Raw genomic sequence first — 17,205 nt, 5'->3', positions numbered from 1 at the left:
TAAGGATATAGGAAGACCCCAAGTTGAAGGGAATCAGCTGTTCTTGAGGCAGCTCATTTTACTCAGTATTTTAAAGACAATTCTTACCAAAGCACACCCTGTTCACATTCCTGTGACTACGCATATCAGCAGACTCCCACCTATTTATCTACCACCTGGAAATGTAAGGGGTGTGAATAGATCCTCTGTCTTATATGGTTCGGTTCTTTAAGAATGGCAGAGCTGCAACCCATCAGATTTGGGACTGGTGTCCCTGGGGGGTTTGTTTTGTATGAAAGTCTTACAGCAAGGAATCCAGAAATGGGTAAAGTATTGGGAAAATAGACAAGAACCTTGTATGGGAAGCTTGTATGGGAACCTTGTATGTAACCACACATTCTCAGAAAGAAGATAGCACTTGTTAGACACTGGAGCCTTTCTGTCATCAGGCATCCAACGCAACGTCTCAGCTTGACCACGAGCTGCTCGCCCAAGGTCATCCGCTCGCTCCTCTTGCTACTTTACCCTTCCCTTTCTCTTCCTCTATCTCTCTCTACGCACGGGAGTAGCTCATGGCTCAGTCACGTGGAGAGCATCCTAACTTTACTAACCTTGCTTCTCTCTTTTCTTCATAGACCCTTAGACAGTAGAACATGCCTCACCCTTTCCCCGTCGTCCTGTAGATTAGATAGTAGATATAGAACACATATATACTCTGTGCTGTCATCAATAAAGTGGAACTCTCTTGATTCACTACCCTGGTGTCAGTGTCTCTTGACTTCCCCAGATTGATCCGGCTACAGAGGACGGAGGGCAGAGGGTTACTTAGAGGAGATCGAACCTGAAGTTCTGGTCACTTTGGACCAGTTTCTAACAGCACTGTTCTCATATATGTATAAAACAACACTAAAATATGATTAATTTTACTATAATGGCATTGAAAATCTATTTAACTTTACTATAATGTCATTTTACCTATACAAGTCAAGATATCACATTAGATGCATTTTGACAAGTCATGACCTACTAACTTTGTGACAATATCCTGTTTTGCTTATGAGTTCTATGTGATGGGTTAAGATGTTGGGAAGATGTTCCCAAGTTGGATAATGGAAGGATAGGCTAAGATGACAGAGGCTGAATAAATGGGGTGGTCTAATTAAAACATGTAAATGTAATTTCTTTTTGAAAACAAATGCAGCGGAAGAGTAATATAGAAAATGTACACTGTCCTTCCTTTAGTGGAGAATATGTAAGAAATATAATCGCAAGCATTCACAGAAGATGCATTCAAAATGCCATCTGTGCATTTTGGCAGTCCTTTGTTATCAGATCACCCAAGGCATGTGGAAATGTCACGTGTCAACAGGTCCTTAGTGTGCTGATACTTTTTGCCAAGGGTTATATATAGGGTCATTGTGACCTGTAGTCACAGCATTGCTTTTTGGAGGAACAGGGCCCCTTTAAAACTTTGAGAGGGATTCCAGTTACCATGAGAGATGCGTGTTCATGTGAGCATAAGGGTAGGAAATCTTAGAAATATGTGCCCGTCTTCTAAGTAATGAAGTAATAAAAAGAATGTTTGGGCTAAACATTGAATTAGAAACATTGATTATATAAAACCTAAGTGGTGAAAGCTTAGAATGGAAGAGATTCTGTGTTCCTTATGAAGTGACTTGTGAACAGAGTAAAGGCGTCTATGAAAGGTACAGGTACTAGGTGGTGTGAGATGAGGGCATTATTTTAAAGGGGGTACTTCATTGGAAGATAATGCTAACAAGCTCCAACTTGCACAATATTGGACTTCAGTTTTGCGAAATATTAATGATTGGTTTGGATATTATGGTGGTGATTTCAAAGGCTGGGATGTAAAAGAAAACTATAAAAATTGAACTCTTCTCTATTCTTCATACATTCTCTGGAAGGTGTCTCGGTAAAGTGTTATAACTTTAACCTCTGAAAAAGACACATGGGACCCGCTATTCTCTTCATCTTATTCTCAAGTCTGCATCTTCATTTGCTGTATGTATTTAAAATTACAGTACTGGCAAATCAAAGAATTTGGCCACCACTGTAAGTAAAGTGTTGATAAGAAAAGTCATTATCTTTGTTAGATACTTCATGTGGTATGCAATGAGACACAGCATCTAGGAGAAGCTGATCACTGAATATGTGGTGCGTGTTAAGTGTTCTTTAGCCTTGATCAACCACACGCAATGTGAGGTTTTAGTGCTCACGGCTGGGGAGCATGTGTTTTCTCAGCATAAACCATCTCCAAAGAAGAACCTTCAGACATAAACTTTAGGTCTTCACGTAGGTATTTTAAGAAGACTTAACCAGTTGGCCACTAAAGAGACATGCAGTGTTTCCTTTTTCAGTTCTGCCTAGTCACAAACGAGTGGGTTACGGCTTCTTTCAGAGACTGGCAGTGCTTGTGTTATCCGTTCCAGTGCAGTGTAAAACAGGCCAAGAATACCAGGGTGAACTCCCTTACAAAGACTGAAACAGAGGCCATCTCACACGCCTGGTTCCTTGATTTTTTTTCCAAATCCAGTAATATTATTAAGCACAGTCAAAAAGGAAAATAAAGATGCAGACTCAAGAATTAATTGAAGAGAATAGCAGGCCCTGTGTTTATTTTCAGCTCAGTGTAACATACAAACAAGGCATAGCCCAGAATATGTCTAACAGTCCCAGGAGGGCTTGATCTTTATAGACTTTCTTCAAGGACAGATACACAATCATTTTTTTTAATACACAGTACTTTCCAAGGTTTCCACCATTATGTCCAAAATAAATCAAAATGCAATTATCCAATCTGCTACCATTATCGCCAACCGTAAACTGTGACTTAAAAAAAAAACAAAAAAAACAAAAAAACAATGGCATCATTCAAACCAGCTGGTGCTCATCACAATAACAGTGTTTCTTTCGGTAGGTTCCATGATGTCTGGCCTCTGTCCCAGGTCTGGCACAGAGACCTAAACCCTTTAAGGGTCTCTAACAGGCATAGAGCAGTGCAAGACTGTGAGTGCATAAAGATGCATCATGTTTCTGTGGGTATGTAGGGTCACAGTGCAGAGCGCTTCAAGGCCACTGAGCAGGAGCAAAGCGGATTATTCTGGTTTGGCCTAGCAACATTTAGCATGTGGTACAATAGTTGGTGGGCATGTGAGATCATATTCCTTTAAACAAAAAGATATTCCCTCGTTTGGATATAATGGTACCAAGCTCTAACTGGTATAAGTACCGAATATCAATTTACATAGATAAATAATGCATGATTTGGACATAATGGTGGAAAATTCAAAGATCAATATGTAAAAAAGGCAGGAAAAGTGTATAAAAATTAAACTCCTGTGTTAGAATTTCCTACAGTGTGACTCCTTTATCCGTACAGTACAGTCCTTTCTATCTAGCTGTGTTAAAGGTTTGTCCTCTGAACGTTAGCATGTCTATTCTTAGAAAGATGAACGACTATGTCAAATTTGGTTTGATCTACTGACAGATGGCCGTCTAATTTTTGATACTGTACGTCTGAACATGTTGCACTTGCTGACAATTACATATTTCCACTTACTAATCTGCTTGGCCATCTATATATACTCATGTATCTCTGAATAAAGTGTGTGGGCTTCTTCGCATCTTGGAGTCAGTGTCACTCATTCTGAGAAACGTGTCGCAGGGCCCTGAGGAAGGACAACCAGACCAGAGAGCCCGGGTTAAGGAAATTACCCCGAGACATTCTCCAGAGGCCTCAAATGCTTGTTATCTTTAACCTGGAATAAAGGACGAGCTCAAACTCTCTTGGACTAATTCTTGAGTATGCATCTTTATTTGATTTTATAACTTTGAAGTTATAAAAACACCACCATCATAAATACCATCAAAGGCACACAATATAATGAGTTGCCTGGAGAATAACTGATTCCATTAAGCCTGGGGTCTTTTATCCATACTCTTATCACTAGGGGAGGTACCATGAACCAATCACTATCCCCCCCTTTTATCTTTTACTAGTCCTCTTTTTTACACTACTACGGGAAAAACACCATTATCACCAGAGTTGCAAATCCTGAATCAAAAATGCATGGAAAGGAGATTCTCATGATGTAGGTAATTAAAAATGCTTGAAGATATTAGTGGGCTGAACTGGGTATGTTGGATTTGCGTTAGAACCAAATTTTGTACGAAAGCAGTTCTGAAATGATTAGGTTATAGTTCATTTAAATGTCTTGTGCTGAAGAGTGTAATAAACACACTAACAATTGTTAATAATGCTACAACATGGTTACCACTTCCTCATCTATTATGTGTTTGTACAGTCACAGGTTTCCTTTAGTAATTCTCTGTATGTGTGAGTCAAAATTATGAGAGTTTCTTTCTCTGCATCTAGCAAGACAGGCAGGTGTGAAAAGCCTAGTACATGAAGTTGACATAATTGGCCAAAATGGACGAAATGAAGATCTGACTCCACCCAAAGACATGAGTCTGACATGGGTCTGAATTGACTCCACCCAAAGACATGGGTCTGACATGGATCTGATCTGATTTCATATAGCTGTTTGGTTGGTTCTCCTTGTATCTACCTTGTATTGAATCTAATTGTATTGAATGGATATACAGATGTTCTGCCGTGATGAAAGAAAGAAGCTAATTTATCAATGACAATATAATATGGACATGTATCTATGTGGAATGCTGCCATCTGTACTGTAGTTTGTTAGAGGGTAATTATGTTAATAATAGGAAACAATTAACCAATAAAAACAGTTTATAAGCAAGCAAAGTAATTATCATATATGCCATCAGAAGGAACACTATTGTGTGTTCATATTGGAGTGCAAGTTCATGGAGTGTTCACTCTTCTGTAATGTAAATTCTTCAAGGTCACTCTGTAAACTCATTTCCCTTGACTCACTATTTCTTTTTAGACACAGAAACACTTTCATCTTCCACCAAGATAGATAGAAATTTGTTAATTCTGCATTAAATAAGGTTATAATCATGTGTCTCCTCCATTTCCATGCAAATCAGGTGAAATTTAACTGCATGGACTTCATCAGCAAGACAGACAGACATGTGCCCTTGCTTATGTAGAACTGCAAGTTTGTTATTAGAGGTGGAAACCTGATATGTTGTGAAAGGTTGAGGAGAAAAAAGAACATCAATCTCCCTCTTGGATGCCGTTTTTAAATCTCTGCATGATTTTTGCTTTTGTAGACAAAAAAGTCATTCTGAACCACCATGTCAAGTTTATTGTCTTTGCATCACTTATCTTTCAGTGGCCAGTGAAATACAGACTGAATTATATGATCTGGGTGACTGGACACTGGTGCGCCTGGTCAAGGAACAGCGTCTGGAACATGTGGTCGTAGAAGCTGGGGTGGTAGAGGCAGGCACGGGCGCAGTCCGGATTGAAATTCACCTCTAGGATCTGAGGTTGCATCACACGCTCACCTGAAGGGGCAACAGCAAAAGACACTGGTGGAAAAAGTCCCCCACCAACCGCTGGTGGAAAAAGTCCCCCACCAACTGCTGGTGGAAAAAGTCCCCCACCAACCGCTGGTGGAAAAAGTCCCCCACCAACCGCTGGTGGAAAAAGTCCCCCACCAACCGCTGGTGGAAAAAGTCCTCCACCAACCGCTGGTGGAAAAAGTCCTCCACCAACCGCTGGTGGAAAAAGTCCTCCACCAACCGCTGGTGGAAAAAGTCCTCCACCAACCGCTGGTGGAAAAAGTCCTCCACCAACCGCTGGTGGAAAAATCCCCCACCAACCGCTGCAAGTCTGATGACAGAGAGACTGTACGTCCATGTTGTTTTAAGGCAACATGCCAATGGATCCCTGATCTAGAAATACCTGTTGAGGTGCTGCAGCATTGTGAAACAGCAACAGATCTCTCACTCTCTTTTTTGAAGGTTATAAAAGGAATTAGGCACATGGCTCCTGTGAGACATTGTAGAAAATGCTTCGCCTGTACTTAAGAGAAGCCTGAATCATGCACAGGCCTCATCATACACCTGTCCAGCCCCTGGCTTTGCTGTGTGTTCTCCCAGTCAAAGATGAAGTCAAATAGGACATGGCGTGGGGTGGTGGGAGAGGAGGAGCACGTACCTTCTTCACTTTTCTCCCATTTCAGCATGAGGTCAATGGCGTATATTGCTCTGGAGGAAGGGTAAGGACAGATTCCATATGGGGCAGGCCTGGATGAAGCTGCCTGGAAAAGCTCAGAGAATGCCTTGAAGATATCCCTCTGGTCAACACACACACACACACACACACACCAAAGAACTATATTAAAGCTGCTCTAACTGGTTTTATTTCTATTACAAGATGTCTCCAACCTTGGGCCCCATCAAGAGTGGAATAGAAATGATTGGCACTTGCAGAGACTGCACCACACTCAGCCCTGTGCTCTGATTCAGTGCTCATTAAAGTGCAGCAAAAAATGAGCTCTATGTTTGGAGGATGGTACTTTCCAGGAAGAACCCCAGACCTAAGGTTTTCAACCATCCTCAAGGTAGCTCATTTATCATGAGCCTTATTGGTGTTCAGTAAAGATCTTCTTCTACATTTCCTCTATCACCCCGATGGCTGACTCTCTCATTGTTCTGGCCTGGCCAGAATTTGGGATAAATACACTGCAGTTTTAAAAAGGAGAAAAGAAAACGATCGCTTAAAATCAAGAAAAATTAATTAAGCGGTGGATTCTATTATAAATAACGTCTGATCGTACAGTGGATGCTCTTACGCCAGCAGCACTGGAACGTTTAAGTAGATGAAGTCAGAGCAGTGTGTGGAGCTGAGAAGCAGATGATTAAATCCCTCCCTCCCAAAGACCCTGATTTAACTGTTAAATCACCCTTTAATTCTGTGTCTTAATGCCAGGGCTTCGATAGCACTGGGAAAATGTCCTTAGCATATAGTTACTATCTCCTCGTCTCAGAAGGTGGGACGAGTAAATGTTTGTTCTCCCTCATAATCACGCACAGTTAACCAACAAGGGTATCATGTCATGTGTGGCTATATGTAGACTGGGAACACACTGCCATGTTTACTTCAGGACATCGGAAAAGGGAATTCTGAAATTTTATTTAACTTCCATGTTATTTTCTTCAGATATACTGTGTCCCCCTCCCCCCAGGTTTGGATTTGATTTGATAGCTCTCTTACAAGTTTGTGTCAAAACTAAGAACCTGGCTAGAAGAATGTGACTCAGTGAGGAATGGGATGTCATCCTTGGGCACTGACCCTGGAACAGGAGCTTTCTGCCAGTGAGTAGGGGATAATCAATACATCAAATCAAGCCATTCTGTCTCGATCATCAGTGATGAACTGTGTCCAGAGCTGTGTATTGTACCATGTTGCAAATAATTAACTCTGCATTCAGGATGCATGAAACGCATCCTGAAACTACTCCGGATATAGTCAGAAGCAGACTATATAGTCTGGGTGATTAACCAGCTATGTCAAAGCGCGTGCTTATTTCTTTATTTTTGGCGGGTGGGTGGGTCTTGCCTTTTCAAGCCACTTGACTTTTCATTTTTGTTCTTTTGCCGGCACTGTTTTCATACCCTTAGTGAGCTCGTCTGAATGTACATAGGACAGACGTCCAGGGGAGATGCAAGCTCAAAGCGATACATTGGGGAAACAACACAGTAGGTTTGTTACACATTCACCCAAAACATACACACCTACCCCAATATATATCCATTCATACACACACATCCACCCACACCAGTACACATGCAGTCACACACACACACACACACACACACACACACACACACACACACACACACACACACACACACACACACACACTGAACCCACGGAAATGCAGTCACACACTCATACAGGCTCAGTCTTGGATCGTAAATAATGACCAAAGCAGATATTAAGAAACAATGGCGATTTTTTCCCCACACAAAGAGGGCGGAGATGCCAAGGGGTGAGAAGGTAATAGAGACGGCTATAACTGGAGAGATGACACTTCACTAAGGGATGGGGAAATAAGAACAGGCCGTCCTTGGAGGGTGACACTCTCCTGGGGGAAGGAGGGTTGGGAGAAGCATAAAAGACTTCCTCAGGATGGCTTTCTCTACCATCCTGGACATCCCCCTCAGCATGGCAAAATAAACCACCATTCTGAATCCAGGGTGGCCTCTTCTCTCCAACTGCTCCAAAAACAAGAAAATACCTCAAACTGGTGAAAGAAATAAATGAATGTGGAGGGTTTTTAACATCTGAGAACCTCAAAAGGAGCCACAACCGAGCTTAACCCGTGTAAGCACAAGCAGACATGCTGAGCTGGGCTCTGAGCTTTGTATAGTGGATGACCGACCAGGTGCCCACTGCTGTCTGTGTTTACTGATAAAAGCAGGGGCTGTGTCTGGGTGACCGATGCCGATGTTTAGTTAACTATTGGCCTGACAGAAACCATGAGGAGTCTATATGAATTTCTGAATAATTCTTAATATATTCATAGGTTCATAACTAATATAGTGAATAGTAAATTAATAAGTAACAAACATAGCAAATTGATTATAATAAAATTTACATATACATGACATTAAAATTGTTTTTGGCAAGAATAAAGTCAAAGCAATTGGTTTTTTTTGTGGTAGGATTTACATGAAAGTAACTGATGAGGGAGGCTGAAGCACAGAGCCTCAGGGAAGAGCTGAGATTCTGATGCGCGGAGGGCCACCTCTACACTGGAAGACCTCAGCATACTGTGCAAAGTCAAACAAGCCCTCTCTGACCAGTGACGTTTCCAGACGTTTTGAGAACGTTCCTGTCCCAAAGTGGGAGAGATCCAAGCTGTATTTTTGCTTCAAATTCTATAGCCTGATTGCAGATCATAGCAGATGAAGGCAAAATGACTGCAAGCAGAAAGGGTTAAAACTGCAATAGAAATAATAACAACAATAATAATAATAATAATGTAAAACCTAAGTGGTAAAAGCTTAGAATGGGAGAGATTCTGTGTTTCTTATGAACTGACCTGTGAACAGAGTAAAAATCATCCATTAATGATTCTTTTGTTGGCAACTCAAGCCCTCTCTCTGTTTACATGAAAATCCATTCCATGACAAAATCATTGTTTTCTTGTGGTGTAAAACATACTAAAAGTCTTACCTCCACCTGTTTCCATGGATACTGTGGGTACTGCTTTTCAAACATGGGAATGAACTCATCATAGTGCACCTTTATGAACCAGAAAAAAAAGTCTTAGTACCACAGAAACCTATTAGTGCCATCAACATTAATGAATAATCCACAATCTAAGGTCTAGTGAGAAGTGATTGGCGGCGTTTAAAAAAATAAGACTGCGTGTGTCGATGGGATACAACACGCCTCAGATGGAGAAAGGGGAAGAAGACAAAAAGTGCCATATTACACCTTACAAAACTGCTACCTTTGAGGTGGCTGCTTTTTTATTCATCTGGCCCTAACACAGGTGCACTGTACGACATCCTGATAATCTGAGCGGACTAGTGACAATGTTAATAATGTTCCTATAGAGGCATTGAAATTCCAAACAGACCTGAGACAATAATCAGTCTCACAATATCAGTCAATATGAATATTAAAAAGATTATTTTAAAAAAAAGCAAAAAAAAAAGCACTAAAGTGTCAAAAGACCATGTGACTAACAATGCAATTAAAAATGATTTGAAGACTTGGTCCCTTTCTATCCATCTCACAAATAAATGTGACCTATTCAGACCAGGGCACCAGAGGGTTCAGTTGATCCTGGGCACTTTTGTCTGTTTTTTCCAAAGGAAAAATGATGCCTAATTTGACTACAGCATAGCAAACATGAGCTAAGATCTCCAAAGGTCACGGCTGCAGTCCCCCACGGCCAGGCTTTGACCCCACTGACAGCCTCAGCTCTGTGAGGCTCTCACTCACCTGCTTCAGCTGAGCGCCTTCAGCGTAGTTCATCACGGTGAAGTGCTTTTGGTAATCATCGAAAAGATCGAGAGAGAAAGGCCTGGAGGGAGCACAGGGACAACTGAGATGGAGCTGGACACGCCGGGTGGGAGAACGTAAGCAAAGCCCATTTACAATCAGCAAAGCCTTCTGATTCACGGCAGAGAGAACAAGCTCATCTGTGTGAATGGATCCTAAAGCAAACTCGACACATGACTCGAAATCTCAGACTTGCTTTTCTGCTCAAACTAAGTGACATTTAAATACATGCTGGGACGTGTTGTTCTGCTGACATAGAGGCATGCACACTACATGACAGATCACAGATGATGCTCATGTTCTTTCAACTAGGAGATCCTGGACGTCTTGAAACAGGCTAACAATATCAGGAATGTTTATGTATTATGTGCAAACTGAGAGTTTGGGTTAAAGTAAAATACATATACTTTCACTGAAACTCAAATACTTTGAGAATGGTTTGGATGTTCTAATCCAATCCAAATGTGCAGCCTGTAGATCAGGCGGGTGTTCGTGTGCAAGTGCCACCTGTTGGCAAAGCGTAGCCAGAACACGTGGTAGGCGTAGAGGCACAGCGGCTGCACCGAGCGTAGCAGCACCATGTAGCGGATGTCAAACTTCACCAGGCCAATCTCCTCTCGGTCAAACAACACAGGATCCTCCAAGTACTTACAGACCACCTGACAAATAAGGTACAAACAGGCACGCAGGCACATCCACACGTGCATACACACACACGTGCACACACACACACACACACACACACACACACACACACACACACACACACACACACAAACACACAGAAATTCAGATACAGTATTCAGCCCCCTTAAAAGTCATCAGACTCATCTGGATTACAAACAGCACTTTGATAACTGGTGTTGCGCCATTTTATTTTAAAACACTGAACCTCAAAATTCCAATTAATAAAAAAAAAAATCAACACCTCTACTGTGGAAGTTTATATAGACAGAGCTAGAAAGATATCGCTTTAAAGAGATCACCGTTGGCTTATAAGTAGTCATAACTTATGACTAATAATAACGTTCATCTTTTCTGGCTAAAAGACACTTTCATTTCAAGTACCATTGGTCAGATTGTGACGAAAGTGTCACGAGTTTCTGTGGTCATATCTGAACACGCATTAGTACTGACCAGAAGACATGTGGTTCTTACAGTTTTCTGCAAGAACCAGCGTCAAGGATATTTGGTTTTTTTTGGGGAAGAGGTAAATGTGTAATAGATCATGTCCAGAACGTGCCACCTCCTGTCAGAGGAAGTTCACCACTTAAACCACAATTCCTGGAAGCTGGCATTCCTGGAAGCTTCCATATTTGAAATATGTCATTTATGGTACATATGGATGTGCTCAGTTTGGAGATCAGCAAGCTGATGACTTTGGGTGTGTATTCTGTAACAGGTACATGCTCTGCTCTTCAGTCAGCTTAAAATTCTTGGCTATTATATTCATAGTGAGGTGACCTTGATTTCTGAAACATTCCTGATCCTCTCATTATTACGCAGTGTCTTTCCCCATCTTTCAAACCTATATAGTGCCTGGACAAGAATGTTCCTCAAAACCTGGAATCTGAGTAAGTGAATTTGGAGGGAAGGCACAAAGAGGTACAGAACACAGTGGTGAAAACCTGCATGAAGGGGAACCAGTGAACAATATGAAGAGCTCTGCATTCATCTGGCCTGTATGGGAGGCATGGCACGATTTTCACAGAAAGTGGTCTGCTAAAATGTGGGATTAGTTTTTTGTGGCTAGACTGACCTTGGTGTTGTCTCCACTGTCCTATCACTGCTCTTTGACATGTAGTGAGTGTGGTACAGCTTAGCACATGATAAATCTATTAGGTTTTATTGGCCTCTCCTTAGGTCTTGGAATGTGTTGACATCTCTTCCTGATAGTGACGGGTACAGCTCCATTCTCTGGGACCCAAGGCCGCATGAACGAACACGAACACGGACACGCACACACACCTCAATTCTGCGATCCCTTTTCATCTACATTCAAAAGTTAGAAATGCATTATATTATATACTTTGTGGTGGAATTTTGAATAAACAGCAAGTCAGACGTGATTAAGAGAGTAATTTAATAAAGAAAATAGGACATACAAAACACAGCTGTGTGAGAGCTAATGCTCTAAAGCGAAAGCTCTAAAGGGGTAGACTGACTCTGGTCCTTATATCTAAACATCACATCCCGGAAGAGATGTTCTATCATCCTGTTTACCCATTTCCTGCTCCTTATCGCGATAAACACTCTTTCATATACCGGGTTGCTCTGTTCCACCAGGACGGACACAGTTTGCTAGTTCCTCTTTATCAGCATTAGTCGCACGACACATGCAAGATCACGAAGCAGCTGATTCAGCAGTCGTTTTGTTCACACAATATACAGACAGAGTATGCAGACTAAACTATTCATATAGGATTATATAATAAAAGGATTAACATGATTATATATGAATCACATGATAATACATGATCGAATAATAATTTCCATCACAACTTATAAAGTAGAAAAGTTTATGATCCATGTTCAGATTATTTTGCCACAGACAAGGTAATACTGGAACTCTCCCACCCCACCAGTGGATCGCTGACTTCGCTTTTGTTGGATTAGGAACGGTTGTTTACTTAAAGTAAAGTGAATGTCTCCCTCCCCCTGGTGACATCCTGTCTGCCATGTACACCACTATCAGGAGGAACTCTGAGACACCACGAGGTTTTATGGCTTGGCCAGAGGATAATGGCCCTCTGCGTTCCGTCGCACCCTCTCAACTGCGAACTCTCATCGTCACGGTATGGCCCCTCTCCCTGTGTGTGCGCGCGTGTGTTCGTCGGCATGACCACGCCCTCCTTGTGTTTCACACCTGCTCCTTATTGTGTGTCGTTAGTGTGTATGTATATAAGTCCTGTGTCTACATACAAGTTTTGTCGTTGTCTGAACCAGGTTAGCTTGCTAACCACGTTGTCATCCATGTGTGTAATAAAATGTTTCGTTGTGTTAGACACGGCTCGCCCCCGCATCCTGCTTTGCCTCTGAACGTCACACTCATGGTGTAGACCAGACTAGAATTAATTTGAATCATCATGACTATCCCAGGCTCTGTTAATCGTGCACATTTAAATCCATGCCTCAGACTCTCAGCAGATATTAAATTACATTAAACCAATGGAACTCCTATGTCTTGAAATTCATCCCTTCATAACAAATTTTCCTAGAGTTCTGATTTATTCATTAGATCTACTATTATTTTCTTTATCTCCATAAATCCATAGTACCACACTGCATAGGGAAATTGTAAGGAAACTTCCAGTTTTCTTAACCTGTGCCCTCTGGTCCCACTGTTTGCCTCGCCTGGTCTGGTGGTCCTTCCTCAGGACCCCTGGGGCATGTTTCTCAGAATGAGAAACAGGAGCAAGAATAAATTCTGAGAATAATAATATGCCCTTTATTTTAGAGTTAGACAAGTATATATAGACAGCCTAACAGAAAAGATGCAAATTCTGTATTATGACAGCACAGTTCAGTATCTAAACAAAGACAGCCACCTCTAGCTGGTTCAGCCCATATTTGGCACTCTAACAGAAGTAGTCATCTTATATTTCTCTTACTACAGGTTTAAGTTCTACCAAATAACTCTTAAATAACTAAATAATAATTTTTATTTGATCAACATTCAGTAACATCACTCCTATTACCAAGAAAATAGTTAACCACTTCTAATTATGTTTACTGGTAATCTTCCATGAATCAGTTATATGAAACTATATTAGGTGATTTCATTGGTCTGTATCTTTTAAGACAAGATAACCTAGTTACAGCAGACAGTACAGTTGTAATCACACTAGTGACAGCAGAGACCATACAATTACTTTGGGGACTAATCACAATACAGACAAATGATTCCTCCAGATTACAAGAAGATAAGATGGATAGGGGGATTGGAGGGAGGAGTTGTATTAATACGGATTAAACTATTGTTTGTAAAAAAAAAAGAAACGTGAAAAAAAATCAAGTCCAAGCTCAAAGTGAATAAATGAGACTGCAGGTACAGGCAGGCTTAGGCAAGCCCAGCCCTCTGCAAACTGATGCTCTATCTGTCTAGCAACCAGCGATGCATAACGTACTCTGCTCAGCGTACCGGGTGATCTTCATGCCCTGCACGCTCAAAGCAAGGCCCGCAGGAGCACCGTCTCTGCTGCAGCCGCCTCCAGGCCTACACAGAGTTCATTTCGGGGCCAGTATGGGCGCGCTGACCTTAGAAGGGTTTCACTGCTATGTCTGTGCATGGTGATGTTTTCTACAGTCTGACGGGCTTGTCTGGAACATACTCTAATCATCAGCCCGTCCCCCGTTGTTTGGTTTCTTTTCTGAACTCGAGCATATTTCTCCAAGATACCAGACAGCCTCTTGCGTCGCCATTGCAAACTTGTCATTTAAGGAAAGACAGGAAATAACAGCTGGAGTCTCATACATCTAGTAACCTCGGAAGGGTCACCATGCCCCAATTCACAAGGCATGTGAAATATATGGGGCAAAAAATGGTATTAGGCGCCACCTCTTGTGGCAAAAAAAACAACAACCCAATATGCTAGTGTTGGATGAATATATAAATTAATCTCATTCCATTCCATCCTGGGTCACAGGGCCCAGAACATCAGCCCAGACATTTCTCTTCCCTGGAACAGATTCCAAGTCCTCCAGTGCGACACCTAGACACTCCCAGGCCAGCTGCGAGATACAGTCTCTCCAGCAGATCTTCCCAAAACACCACTCTGCCTTCCTTGCATGTCCTTCAGACTAAAGTTGGACAGCAGATGGAGAATCCTCTGGGAAGCATTTCCCCCCACGACTCCCATATATCGTTTCCGACGGCTAAAACTGTTTATGACAGCAGTACCAAAACAACCTGGCCTGAGTCAGCAAGGGAAATATGCAAAGCAGTGCCAGAAATCTACTTGTGGCAAAATGTGCTCATGGCATTCTTGAACTTGCAACATTACAATGACAGAACAAGCATATTTCTGATTAGCTGCGTCACTATAATTGTAATTATAGCAAACCCACCCACAAATAATATTCTAATAATTGTAATAATTACCATAAAATTTAAATGAGAGTTTTATCTAATTACCTGCTAATGTGCAAGTGTGTATGTGTGTGTGTGTGTACCTTCGGGGTGCTCTCTCTCTGTCGGATGATGTAGTCGAGGTTGCTGGTGATGTGTGTATCCAAAGCCCGGGCCAGGTTCCAAGGCTTACAGATCCAGTGGTTATCTTCTCCTCTGGGAACCAACAGTCATCAGCAAACATTAGAAACAGAACTGCTCTCATCTCATTATCTGATCATTTACAATGTCAATGGAGTTCAGTGTTGAGCCTCTACATTTGCTTAGTCATATATTTTGCTGGTAACTTTAAATTCATGCATCGTAACTCATCAGATGCATCGACCAGTGAGCGGAGTGACGACATTCATTTAGCCACTATGGATCCTGTCACCACAAACTGGAAGAGCTTCCTCAGAACTAAAGCTTTGAACAGGCACCAGAGGAAGTTGTGGAGGGGATGAATGGGTGATGGAATTTTCTGATACTGTTTTGTAGACTGTAAACATCTACTGTTCAGAAAATGTATGACTTGCTTTTGTCTGAGGTCTGAGTCAAGGTAGTACCAAGATATTTGGCAATGTTCATTTAAATCCTAAGAACAGTCACATCTGTCAACCTTTTGCTCAGAATAACCTTTTTCTTTGTTTCTTATTGTGTATAAATATCTTAGTCCAAGACTCCCTTTTCATTCTAGGCTCTGTATCACTGTGTGTGAGAATCCTTTTTGAAAAAAGCTTGCAATAAAACACAAAAGTCACAATCATAGGTCAATTATGGATTGTTCGTGGTTAACAAAGAATCCAGTAGTCATAAGAAAACCCAATAAGAACCCATTCTAAATATTAATCAATGCCTTTCAGTTAGCAACATATCTGAGAATGATGATGTACACAGCAGTAGGCGCAAAAGTTGCATGATTCCACAACACTGAATTAAATTCTCTCATATTGCATATTTTACCCTTGTTGTACATGATGAATAATGTGGTGATGATCAGAAAAATCTGGGTTTGTTTAGTGAATGTTGCAAATTGTAACAGCAGTGATTTGTGGGTTGGAGTCCTGATGAACCTGCTCACCGAAGGCTACCGTTTTCCTGCGATTCATATCTTAGGTTAATACTTGCGGACCAAATTTCTGTAAATTTCAATCATCTGATTTGTTAATTCACTCATCGGATTCCTCAATGGGTAACCTGGTGATGACTGTCACCAATTAAATATCACAGAAAATGCCCATAAAGCTCTTGCTAATCAGGACTACCAACATACTGCACCGTAATTTCTCATAATTATCACGCATGTTACTTCTCTTTTGCTACCATCACGGAAATTCTGTTTCAGTTGAATCAAATCTATTTTTTGCTGTCAGCACCCTGATGAGAGTTCCTCCAAAGTGAAGACTCTGGTAGATGTCTCTCTGAGCAAGATTCTTCTTTTATGTTTCAGCCTTCTAAACTATGGTAAAACATACCATATATTTCACTGATTGGTTCATTTTATAGTCTTCATTTTATAGTCTTTAAATGGCATTTTTTCCCTGACAGTCCAAACTATAATTTTTACCTTATATGGTAATCTTTTTTTGTCCTGTTGTAGGACAAACTCTGGTCTGTGAAGTCTCATTCTCATGTACTCCTACTGAGATCACAGGTGTGCACGTCACAATGGTGAGTTTTGTTACCCCATCACAAACTCTCAGGTGTAATACAGGACTGTAAATCAATCGTATACCACAAAAGAGTTCCTGTGGCTGTTTTCTATTGGGGGGCGGGTGCTAGCATGTGCTTACTTTTGATTGGTCAGTGGTGGCAAACTGTTCTTGGTCAAGATAAGATTGAAGGATGCCTGAGTGGTGGGAGAGGGTTTGGGGAGGAATGTGAGAGTGGAGATGAGCAGAACTTTGGCAGAGCTAGCACACTGGGGAGTGAGGTTGGGAGAAATCTCTCTTTGAAGCTCAGCTCTTCAGATAGCATTACATAATGTAAATATTTAAATATTCACTAACTAGAGTGAAGAACCAGCTATAGTTACATAGATTGCAGACATCAGTTCCTTGTAGAGGAATCCTATCTACTGCCCCAGTTTACTATTATAATCATAAAATCATAAACCTATAATACACTTCAACTGTGGTGA

At 41.3% G+C, this 17,205-nt stretch overlaps 1 protein-coding gene and 1 long non-coding RNA gene across 2 annotated transcripts in view; one reads left to right on the top strand and one right to left on the bottom strand.

Moving 5' to 3' along the window:
* Positions 1-3,792: 3,792 nt before the first annotated feature.
* The window catches only part of ttll12 (tubulin tyrosine ligase-like family, member 12), a 25,015-nt gene continuing 11,602 nt past the window's right edge, over positions 3,793-17,205 (bottom strand). The window contains exons 9-14 of the mRNA XM_027020552.2: positions 15,131-15,242; positions 10,466-10,617; positions 9,899-9,980; positions 9,122-9,190; positions 6,095-6,233; positions 3,793-5,439 (exon numbers count right to left, since the gene is read on the bottom strand). Coding sequence (XP_026876353.2) covers positions 5,288-5,439; positions 6,095-6,233; positions 9,122-9,190; positions 9,899-9,980; positions 10,466-10,617; positions 15,131-15,242 — 706 coding nt within the window. The 3' untranslated portion in view covers positions 3,793-5,287. The remainder of the gene's footprint in view (positions 5,440-6,094; positions 6,234-9,121; positions 9,191-9,898; positions 9,981-10,465; positions 10,618-15,130; positions 15,243-17,205) is intronic.
* On the top strand, positions 12,702-16,738 carry LOC113583919. The gene is made up of 3 exons (XR_004776340.1): positions 12,702-12,753; positions 16,439-16,529; positions 16,666-16,738. It is a non-coding gene; the product is annotated as an uncharacterized LOC113583919 (long non-coding RNA).

The sequence above is a fragment of the Electrophorus electricus genome, chromosome 7, assembly GCF_013358815.1.
Source record: "Electrophorus electricus isolate fEleEle1 chromosome 7, fEleEle1.pri, whole genome shotgun sequence".
NCBI lineage: Eukaryota > Metazoa > Chordata > Actinopteri > Gymnotiformes > Gymnotidae > Electrophorus > Electrophorus electricus.
This window is presented reverse-complemented; position numbering and strand designations above follow the sequence as displayed.